General features: G+C 36.1%; 1 protein-coding gene across 4 annotated transcripts in view; it reads right to left on the bottom strand.

Annotated features, from left to right (window-relative positions):
- The window catches only part of LOC145784441 (C-type lectin domain family 4 member F-like), a 54,897-nt gene extending 47,215 nt beyond the window's left edge, over positions 1 to 7,682 (bottom strand). The window contains exons 1-4 of one of the 4 annotated variants that reach the window (XM_082596254.1): positions 1,874 to 2,154; positions 1,195 to 1,236; positions 938 to 979; positions 9 to 53 (exon numbers count right to left, since the gene is read on the bottom strand). In XM_082596254.1, the coding sequence (XP_082452380.1) occupies positions 9 to 53; positions 938 to 979; positions 1,195 to 1,236; positions 1,874 to 2,105 (361 nt within the window). In that variant the 5' untranslated portion in view covers positions 2,106 to 2,154. Of the gene's footprint in view, positions 1 to 8; positions 54 to 937; positions 980 to 1,194; positions 1,237 to 1,873; positions 2,155 to 2,293; positions 2,551 to 7,563 lie in introns of those variants that run through there. The other 3 variants (XM_082596256.1, XM_082596255.1, XM_082596253.1) reach the window with 3 other exon arrangements.
- Positions 7,683 to 12,058: the final 4,376 nt, after the last annotated feature.

The raw sequence follows: 12,058 nt of genomic DNA, 5'->3' as shown, positions 1-12,058 counted from the left end.
GTGTTTACCTGCAAATTGTGACTCCAGTTTTCTTTCTAGTTCCACTGTCTTAACTGAAAAATAAGTTCAACTGCTAAGAATTGGAAAATAAAACGTGGAAAGCATTGCCCCATGTGCGAGCAGTGAGTTAGCCTATGCAAAAACTAAAATAAAATGATTGACATGCAAAATGAAAGTTGCGCAATTTGATGTCACACCAAAGTCTGTAACATCGTCAAGTGTCGCACTTTTTGCACAAACAAAAGGAAAGTGTAGCCTACACATAAGCACCTGCATACATAAGCACCCGCGTACACACGCACTCGCATAAATAAGCACCCGCACACATAAGCACTCGCATACAAGCATTCACATACATACGCACTCGCATAAATAAGCACTCGCACACTTATAAGCACTCGCATACAAGCACTCGCATACATAAGCACTCGCATACATAAGCACTCGCATACATAAGCACTCGCACACATAAGCACTCGCATACATAAGCACTCACATACATAAGCACTCGCATACATAAGCACTCGCATACATAAGCACTCGCATACATAAGCACTTGCATACTTAAGCACTCGCATAAATAAACACTCGCATACATAAGCACTCGCATACATAGGCACTCGCATACATAAGCACTCGCATACATAAGCACTTGCATACATAAGCACTCGCATACATAAACACTCGCATACATAAGCACTCGCATACTAATACTTGTAAATTTTATTACATCGTTGGCCTTCCGGTTTTCACCAAATTAAAATAAACAGTTTATATTTATCCGATTGATTTGTTAGTTGTTCATTCAGAGACGATATTTCGTCTAAAATAATAATAACATCAAATTAATAATCATCACATTTATATTAACAATAACACAATGAAAGGGTACAAAATTTCATCAAAGTTTAAATTAAAATAAACAATTTCTACTCACCTGATTTATTTGTCAGTTGTTCATGAAGGGACGATATTTCATCTGAAACAACAATAGCACGAAGTGAATATGACTCACAATTATAACACTCACGAAATGAGCGTGTTCATCAACAGTCACGTGCGTACGGTGCAAACATTAACAAACAAAATTGATGAATGTGTAGACCAGAAGTCACCATGCGTCAACTGATGGTTACGTTTCTCACAACTTTTTACAACGTTTCAAAACAAGTTAAATAAACAATTTCTGTTCACCTGATTGGTTGGTGAGTTGTTTACGCAGCGAAGATATTTTCTCTGAAACAATAACAATACGACATTAGTAAGCATCACATTTATATCAACAATAACAAAATGAAAGTGTGCATCAGCAGTCATCTATGTCTGCAACTGCAACCATAGTGCCACTGCCAGAGTGCTCGAGTTGCAAACGACGCCGAAGTGTCAGCATACCCGATAATGGTTGCAATGCCACAAAGTTTTATAAGTTTAGAATTAGTTGTCGTGGCATTTATTTCTACCTTTGTTTTAGTAAAAGTGTTCTTTTAAAACTTTGTTGAAGAAATCGTTTTTTTTTTTAATAAAAATCTTTTGATCTTTTAAACTCATCATCAACCAATCAACCCATTTCCATTATTTTTGTTTTCACTTTTACATTTTGAATCCAGTCTTGTTTCCTGTTCCACTAACTTATCTGAAAGGTAAAGTTAATTGCTAACATTTGGAAAATGAAAACAACAACACATGCTTGTTACTTCTTTTATGTTTTGCCAGTGCATCACATAGGCCTACTTTATAGGTTAGAATAAACAATTTCTATTATCTATAACAAATAAACCAATAGTAATAACAATATAATTTTACTAACGGCACAAAAAATGAAACTTAGCCAGCAAATCACTATTATTCAAACAAACACAAAGCAACAATTTACCTTTGACGATCTGCTCAGTGATTTGCTTTATCTCTTCTTTCTTGCACCCATCAAAAGAATTCTGTCCACCTAGCTGGATGTTTGAGTGCCCGTACACGGTCTCAGAACACTTGCTGCTCGGTGGAAGCTCATTTTCAGGATCAAATGTTCTGCAAATTGTCATAGGCTCTTCGTGGCTTTCTTGAATTGATAAGCAAAGAGCTAAAATGACCCATTTTAGAAACTTGTTCATTTTGATCTTTGAAATGTTCAACAACGTTAGATTTTCAATAATGACTTGCACCAGGAGACAACAGAGTGTCAAAATGATCTATTTGGTCGATTGTGGTCAACTGCTTGTATTCGCCACATGAAATTTTGTTGTTCACGTCACATCCGTTAAAACGACATGACACATTTTTGCTTCTTAGCACTTATAACCATTGACGTAATGTTGAGTGGATTGGTTCAATGCAGGAGTGGTAATTGTGGGGATATTTTGTATCTGCTTTTACTATATTGCAAATCTTAAGCATTATGCTTGCCCAGAGGCTATTTGACTTTTATTGGATACTAAACGAAATATTTCAGTTCATCATTTTGGTTTCCTTTTATTTTGAAAGCAAACCTGTTCTGCTTTGATTTGTCAATTATTCGTTCATAGAATCACAATAACAACCAACTTTCGAAATGTTTTACTTCAACAAAAATTTTTTTTATTTCACTTGTCTCGTTTGAAATTGAATCTTTAGTAGTAGCGGATCTAGAAAAAAGTTACTTATTGCTTATTTTGTGACCCAACACACTGCACTTTTGTTCGTCAAACACGTTATTTGGTGAAAGTGATTCGATCAAAAACTAGGTTTCTGTAGAATTTATAAGAGTTAGCCTACAAGATTTGGCTTGAAACTCTTCTAGTTTACTACTATCTCAAACCATTTTCTTTATGAACACAGAAGGATCTCAGTAATTTATTTGCAACATGTGACGCCCACTTAGACTATCATGTGACGACAACGACCCAAAAACACATTACAAACACTGCTCTTATCTGGTTCCTACACTGGCGTGACAAACTATAATATGAACGAACAAGGCATATTTTACTTCATAATTGTAAATACAAGATATACTGCTTTAATACTAAATATATCATACTAACTTGATCGATAACTTGTTAGCCTACATAAAAACAAGCTGAACCATTAGTTGAGTAAGCGATGTGTTTGCTTCGGAATCTTGAAACGCTTTTGTTATTTTGGAGCTATACAAACTATCTGCTCCAAACTACACTTCAACACAAACGTGCTCTCTATAAATAAATAAGCATAAGAAGCCGAGTAACGTTGTTAGATTTAACCTGACATTTATTTTTATCATTTACAGAAAACAAAAATTACATTAAATTAGTTTGGTATTAAAATTAATCAACTAAGATAAGCAATCTAATCAAAAGTAATGAGCCCAAACTGTAAATACTAAACTCATATTGTATATACAGTATGTATATATAAATACTAAACTCACTATTGAGCAAACTTTTCATAGCACTTTAGATGAAAATAGTTTAATTATCGAAACTTTTTCTGAACATGAGTTTAGTATCTACGTTTTGGGCTCTTCCTTGATTAGGTTGACCAGGCGTTTCACCAATTTTACTTCTAACTTGATCACTTTTTCAATTAGTCAGTCTCTCAGAAAAGACACAAAATCATTTGCTTTCGAGTTATTCTTGTTTTTAATTTTATTTTTTGTGTGAAATTTATTTCAAACAAGTTCTACTGAAAACAATAATTTTTTCAGCCGGCAAGTGATGGTATTTTTGTTTCAGCTACGTTTGGAGACGTTGAAACGATATAAATACGACATTTTTAGTTGGTAAGATGGTTTGGCTTCCAGTCCAGATGTCATTACAGCGACGTCCACGTACAATCAACTCTTCAGGTAAAAACTACTAAGAATAATCAAGCAAAGTTCGAACACAATCAATTACGCCAAGAGCCAACAAACGGCTCTGACGCTGCGTGAAGACAAACGAGCCTTCGGAACAATGACGTCATGTGATGTTAGTATTGATGGCTGTCAAATAACAAAATATATTTAACAAAGGTCACTATGGTATAATAACAAGAGCATTGTGAAATTGGTGAAAATAATAATAATTAGCCACATTTCTGCAGCCTTCTAAGGCAAACTTGGGTAGAGAGGTTAAAACAGACATAGCTCAGTAACAACATGACATTTACCATTATAACACAGAAATAAAGTTTGTAGTTCTGTGTGCTTCACTCTTTGGATTTTGTTTTTGTGCAAGTATCTCATTTTGTGCTTTAGTCCATCTTGCGCATTCTGCTTCGATACTTCTCTGAACTTTTCCTCCATCAAATACTTGATCGGTTGTGTTGTGTAGTCATTTTGTGTGGGAGCAGGATAGGCAGTTTTTCAATGATTAGATTGAACAATATTTTTGATGTTATACTGTGTTTCTCTGTTTTATCCATTGTATAATTATTTTTCTCTGAAAAGGTTGAAAAGGACTGTATGTATATCCAAAAACGTTCGCTTTATTTTATTTTTGTATTATAATGTTAAATCTCGTATTGTTGCTGAGCTGTGTCTGTTTTAATGAAGTGATTTTCAAACTTATTTGGACTACGGCACACCAAAGAATTTGGGAATTTACTGCGACACATTCACTTTCTACGTCACTGTTTTTTTCATTAACTTTTTAATCGAAGCAGAAGAACTATAAAACAATTACTAACAAACTTTACTCAATGACAAGAGAAATTCCTAGTGGAATATCTTCGATTGTTACATGAAATATTTGTTGACTCATTGTTACGAAATAATTGTTATCAACAACATCAATAACGAATAACAATATTGAATATGAAACGTAAATATTCAATGTTGTTATTCGTTATTAGATTTGCTGATAACAATTATTTCGTAACAATAAGTCGACAAATATTTCTCGTAACAATCGATGATACTCCACTCAGGATTTCTATTATCATCCAGTAAAGTTCGCTAGTAATTGTTTAATTCCATTTTTTTTCACATAGACGTCCGGTGGGCCTGGAGCATGAAGAGTCGTAGCTGCGTAGGTTGCCATAGGTCAGTGGTCTCCAACCTTTTTAAGAAGCGACCCCAATTTAAATAAAAATGAAATCAGCATATACATGTGACCCCATTTTGTTTTCCGATACGACTAAAAATATTTCAAGTAATGCTGAAACTAAATAATACGAGCAAGTATGCATAGTTACAGAGAAATGTGGCTACATAAAAGTATTCCAAATGATTGTTTTAAGAAGTTTCAATTAACACATGAACTTGATTTCACGAACACAAAATTGTCAATTTGTTTCAACGTTTAATTTGCATTGTCAATGCGATGGTTGCGCCTGCATACTGTCCACGAGTTTTTGAAACCGCGGCTTGACTTTGCATAAGCTTAACCGCATGTCATGCTCTACTTCCAATCGATTACGATGTTTCGTTTTTAAAATACTCATTGCGCTGAATCCGGCTTCACACAACCATGTGGTTGAAAACGGGATAAGTAGTTGAATAACAAAATTTGACATAGTCGGGTACGTTGAGTGCATTGACACCCAAAAGTAAATATTTGCTGAGACCTTTGGATGTTTTGCTTTAAACGAGTTAAAAGAAATACGGTTTGCCGCATCAGCTGTCATTTCTGTAAATTCTTCAGCAACACGGAGGGGCAGTTCCTGCAAGTCTATGACAGAAAAAGGATCTATTATCCAGTCTTGTTCTTTGGACGGCGTCAGGATGTTGCCATAGTAGTGCTCAAACTTTTTGCTAAGCTGCTGAAGGTGTCCAAGTATGGTATTTTGCATAGACACATCTCTGTCGACAATGTATTGTTGAAGTTCTTGAAACATGTCAAACTCATTTCGCTTCACATAACTTTGCCACAGGATAAGTTTTTTGTAGAAAGCGGTAATTTTAGCAGTGTGATCAATAATCGTAAAGCCAGAACCTTGCATGGATTGGTTCAAACAGTTCAGCAAATCAAATATGTCGGCTAAGTAAGCCACGTTTGCAATGAACTTTTCCTGACCAAACTGTTTAGCCAAGGCCAAATGATCCTGTTTGTTTAGAAAAATAACAATTTCTTTTCGCAGTTCATAAACTCGCTTGAGTACTCGACCACGTGACAACCAACGCACTTCTGTATGCAATAGCAATCCTGTGTGATCAGCACCCATCTCATCACACAAACAGGAAAATAAACGCTGGTTGAGTGGCCTCGCTTTAATGTAATTTACACACTTTGTCACAGAATTCAAAGTATCATGCAGTTCCTCAGATAAATTTTTGGCGACGAGTGCTTGTCTGTGCAAAAAACAATGTGTCCATTTTGCTTTTGGTGCTTTGTCCTGAATTCTTTTTACCACTCCGGAATTTATGCCAGTACATGCTGCCGCACCATCGGTACATATTCCAGCACATTTTCCCCAGGATATAGAATTATCGTTAAAGAATTTATCAAGACTTTTGAATATATCTTCACCTCTAGTATGCAACTGCAGTGATTTGCAAAACAGAAGCTCTTCTAATACTTCTTCTCCGTTGATATATCGAATAAATACAGAAAGTTGAGGCAGGCCGGCAACATCGGTGGACTCATCTAATTGAATTGCATACCATGGAGAAGCATTTACTTGAATTACAATTTGATCAAGAACGTCATTGGACATATCTTCAATCCTACGTTTTACTGATGTAGCTGATAGTGAAATTGAATCCAATTTTTTGCTCTCTTTTTCTCCAATCATGATTTTCACAACTTTCTTCATTACTGGCATCAGCAATTTTTCTCCAATTGTATGGGCTTTCTTTTGCTTTGCAATCTGATAAGAGGCGACATACGAAGAATAAACAGCAGCTTTATTTACTGCAGTAAATGCTTTCATCACACTTGCTTGTGATGCAAGAGATTGCAATTTACGTTCAAAAAACTCAGATGGTTTATCCACGCAGCCTGGATGATTTTTTTCTAAATGACGTTTAAGTTTATTTTTTTTCATCGATTCTTCTGCTAGAACTTTTAGACAGATTACACACTTTGGTTTGCCATTAAATTCAGTGAAACCAAGTTTTAAAAAAGCCTCGTCATATGATCTTTTTCTGGAATTTTTTGCTGCCATTTTTGTATAATATTTAGCTATACTTACTAGCTAGAAATTACCATTACTAGCTGCAAAGCAAACCGTAAACAGCCGGTGAAATGTCTGCACACTATACCTGCATAAATAACTATTCGCTCGTTTTGGAGTCACCTTGAATAATAAAAAGCTAGTCAAAGCTAGCATCGTGAATGCTTTTGCTCTGTTCTACTAAACAAAACTTTTACCTTACAAAGGTGAAGTGTTGCGCCTCCTTGTCGCAACTATTCGGCTTTTGATTATTGCACCACAATGGTTTATTTGTGACACGAGGTAGCAAGCTGTACTCCAAAACACAGGCAAAGGTTGCGAACTAGAACAAAAAAGGATCAGCCTTTTTTTCGATAATAAATTGAAAGTGTAATAAATCGAATATGGTGAGTTATGGCGACCCCAGGAAAAGTTAAGGCGACCCCACTTGGGGTCGCGACCCACAGGTTGGAGACCACTGCCATAGGTCACAGACACGCAATCTTCATCTCCACTTCGACTGTCTGGTTCTCCACGTACCCACAAAGCATCAGCTACAAGTTCGCCATTGATCCATTTCCAAGTTCCCTCTTCGTCGATGTCAGTCATTCCAATCCATATGTCGATGCGTGGATGCTTCCAAGCGTCGTAAATGATCCTGGGAACACAGCGAACAAAATATAAGAGTAGTGAAGCAGATCGGAAATGAAACAATCAACCACTGCTTTCAGGGTTGCATGTCATTCAATTGTATTTTGTGATGTTAAACAATTACTGTAGATAAGTATTTTTTTTTAATATAAGATATTTCCATATATAACACTGAGTAGAAATATTATGAATTCAGAGAAAATCAGATTTAGTTTAAAAGGTCAAAGGTCAGTTCAAAACAAGATTTCAAAACCGTGCAAAGTCTTTTAATTATTCAATATACAAAAGTGAAACTGAACTTTGCTAATTAATTTGGTCATTAAAAAATCAAACCAGAAAATTTACAATCAAGTGAAAAAATTGTTGCCAGTCCGAAGCCAAACCAATGTGGATCCAGAAGATGATGCGTTCTATAACTCAGCGAAAAAGTATTTATTGCTACTGCAGATTCTTCTATGCATCAATAAAGTAGAAGAACTAATTTCGAGGTGAAGACTCGGAAACAAATTTAGTCTAAAAAACTACAAATACGTTTTACTCAATTCATTTCTACCACATGGACTTTCGATATGTTGCAGTTTCATCATGCATGTCAATCAAACTCAACTCTTAGTCTTATTGACTTTACAAAACAGGTTTGCCAGTAATTTTTGACATCATAACCTAATTCAATATTATTCAGCAATTTTCACCAGTAAATAGTTGTAGACATTTTTACACTTCACAATCTCAATTGATTGCTTCCCAACGGTTGGTAGCGTTTCTATTCTTTCAGTTTACTTTTCGGTTTGTGCATAAAGATTGTTTAACATAAAACCTAAGTAGAGAAGAATTTTCCTTTTTGCTGTATGTACTATGCTAGGCTTATTCCTGATTAACTATTTAGGAACACGAGTAGCGTTCTGGTCAAGCTGAACTTAAACAGTAGTTGAAGCCAGAAAGTCCATTTGTATTGTTGCCACGTGTTGAAACTGCCAAAGCGAGGAACGTCACGGCCTTCACTCAGAAGCAAGACGGACTATATAGAATTTATAGATGGACTATATAAAATGGAAGCATCTGCAGATAAATTTCAATTGAAGACAATGGCATTATGACGTCACTATCTGGCCCCAGTTTTAACAATCCCATTGTGCGTTGTAATGGCCTTTATATAGTCCGTCTTGCTCAGAAGTTAAAAGTGATCGAAACAGCAGAAAAAGTTTACAAAAAGAAAAAGTTTACGCAGGCTAGCTCATTTATATGAGTTAAGCGATTATGATGTTCAGAATGGCTAAAGTAAAATTTACTAAATATGGCCAATGATGCCAGAACCACAAGGTAGATAAATTAAAACTTGAAGGTAAAAAGTGATATACGTAAGGGGACTAGACTGAAGAATATGATACCAATATGAATACGGAATTTCAGAATGCGATTTTCCAATTCCTTGTAGGCTGCTTCGGTTTAGTTTCTTCTGATCTATTTCTGCACCAGTCCTTGTATGCGACTTTTTTCTCCCCAATCACTTTCCTCGCCTCACCTCTTCTCCTCTTCATTCCACCACCATGTATCTCCTCGATCCATCCTGCCTTTTGTTTTCCCACAAACTTCATCGCAAGCTTGCAGAACTCCATTATTGAAGGATCCCTTTAGATCAGTCACATCGTAGTAAACACGACTTACAACTCTCTTTTTAAACCTTTCTTTTGTGTCAGCATCTTCTAACTTAAAAACTTTTCTTTTGATCACTTTTTTTATTAACAGTTTTCTTCAGACCTTTCATGTCCAAGTCGATAACCACCAATCTATGTTGATGTTCGCATGGTATCGCTTTTATATCTTTCAGCAGTTTTCTGTTTTTCTTGTATACCAACCAGTGGCGTATATTCAGGGTGTTCAAGGTTCAAACACCCCAAGAAATCTAGAAAAAAAGAAAATTTTCATCGGTTGTCGATGTTCTTTACTTTCATGATATTCTAACATCTTGCTGCATGCTGATTGCTTTCTTTTCAATTGCTAAACTCGTCCCCTTCTAATTTTAATACTCCAACGTTTGAGGTCATTGCCTTTATTTTTTTTCGGTCATTACCTTTAAGCTGGGTGTGCACTGGCAGCTTGGCGAGTGCTATTTAAAATAAACAATTAAGAAAAATGACGTCACAAGGCAGCGAAAACAGCAATGGTTTTAGTTCAGCCAGGCTGTTCACTCGCTGATCTGAACACCTTGACGCGTCATTGGGGGAATCCCAGGCAATAACAAGTTTTAGCTTGTTGGATTAGAGCAGCGTTTCTCAAAGGGGGCGGATTTCGAGCGCCAGGGGGGCGAAAAAATCAAAGGGGGCAATCGAGGGGCGGAAACACTCGAAGGGGGCGATTTTATCAAACCACCAATAACAGCCCAACGCGCAAACTATTCACTGCAAATAGATGAATCTACCTTGACTGACAATGTATGGCTGCTTGGATATGTGCGTTTTGTTCATAATATGAGAACAAGAAGAAAAGATTTTTGCGCTCAGTCTTCCTACAGATATTCGGGTAACAAGCATCTTTAATGCAATAAAAAACTTCTACGAAGAGAAGGGAATTCCACTGAAGAATATTCTACAATGCACAACTGATGGTGCTCCGGTAATGGTTGGAAAGCATCGAGGGTTTTTTGCACTGATGAAAAGAGCAATTCCTGGACTTATTGCAATAAATTGTGTAATTCACCGTCAGCATTTGGTTGCTCGTAATCTCAGTCCTGAACTGCATGAATCACTGAATATTGTGATAAAATACGTCAACAAGATAAAAGCGCATGCTCTCAACGACAGATTATTTCGTTCACTTTGTTGCCAAAATGATGAACAATTTGAACGTCTTTTATTGCATACCGCGGTAAGATGGCTTTCATAAGCTGCCTGTTTGGGCCGCTTTTATGCCCTTTCTTTTCAGTAATCGAATTCCTATCAAGCACTGACACGACATTAGCTGAAGATATGATACCCTTAAAGAATGACATGGCATATTAGGCGGACATTTGCAATGCCATAAACGAAGTAAACAAAAAGCTTCAGGCAGAAATGATAACTCTCATCAAGTGCAAAAGCGTGATTACCTTATGTTTTATTCAAACAAAATTTGGGTCGAAATGTCTTAACTCAGTTTCCCAATTTGAACGAGAATGTTATTAGAAAAGAACAACGGCAAAAATACTGCTCGTATTTAGACATGCTTCATCAAGACATGAAACTTCGCTTTGCAAGTTTCAGACCTGCATGTTCTAAACTGTACATCCATTTTCTACAGAACCCACAGACATAGAAGTGGAACTTCAAGAGCAGTTCATTGATATGCAAAGAGATGATGAGTCAAGAGTGAAATTCAGAAATAATCGATACGATTTGTTTTGGTGCCAGATTGCTGGCAAATATGAGCTTCTCTGGAAAGAAGCTAGAATGTGGATTTTGTTGTTTCCTACTTCATGTATGGTTAAAAAGAGGTTTTCGGCTGTGACATTGATGCTTTCTAAGCAAAGAAATCGCTTGCTAGTTTATAAACGGGGTGATCTTCAACTCTATCTTACGAAGATGCCGCCAAACATTTCAAAACTTTATAAAAGTTGCCCAGCTCATCCATTTCATTGAACATTATCATGTTACTGTCAATTTCGTTAATTAAATTCCCAAAACTAATTTGTCTATCACTTTGTTATCAATGTTTATTTTACTTAACAGAATTAAGGGGGCGAAATTTTATTTCAATAACGAAAAGGGGGTGAGGAACTAAAAAAGTTTGAGAAACACTGGATTAGAGTTTGAGGAGATTAGAGTTGAAAACAAGATAAGATAAAATGTTTTTTATGCACCAACTGCCAGTAAATTAGGACTAGCTTGTCGGAATCTGCAACAAAGCTTATGGCAACAGCTTTATTTTCTTGTTTATTATCGAGTTGCTTTGCTATTGTTTTTTGTTTTAACGTTCACCTGTTTGTTTTTAATTCGCTTGTAGCCTACATTTCTCAAGGTGTTGCGACCGTGCCTAATCCTTGCATGAAGTAAATCATTTCCATCTCGAGCACGCTTTAACTATCGCGTTTTTTTAGACTCCTGCTGTGTTATGGCAAGTAATATTGTTCGTTTTGATGGTCGGAAATAAAAACTGAACTGAAGTATGTGACTTTAGAAATGCAACTTAATGTTTGATATTATTAAGTCTTTCGTTCAATAGACGCTGTCAAATAAATATCTATTTTGTATTCTTCTCCATTCCGACAACATTATTATTGTCAGTTCTGTTCATGTTCAGAATTTGTGCTGAAAACGCTCTCAGAACGCACTAAATTCAATGTTAATTTTAAAAATTTTCTGGGGGGGCCCCCCAGACCCCCGCTGTTGCTTTGCCGTCACTGAACACC

Source organism: Aplidium turbinatum, chromosome 15 (genome assembly GCF_918807975.1).
Source record: "Aplidium turbinatum chromosome 15, kaAplTurb1.1, whole genome shotgun sequence".
Lineage (NCBI taxonomy): Eukaryota > Metazoa > Chordata > Ascidiacea > Aplousobranchia > Polyclinidae > Aplidium > Aplidium turbinatum.
This window is presented reverse-complemented; position numbering and strand designations above follow the sequence as displayed.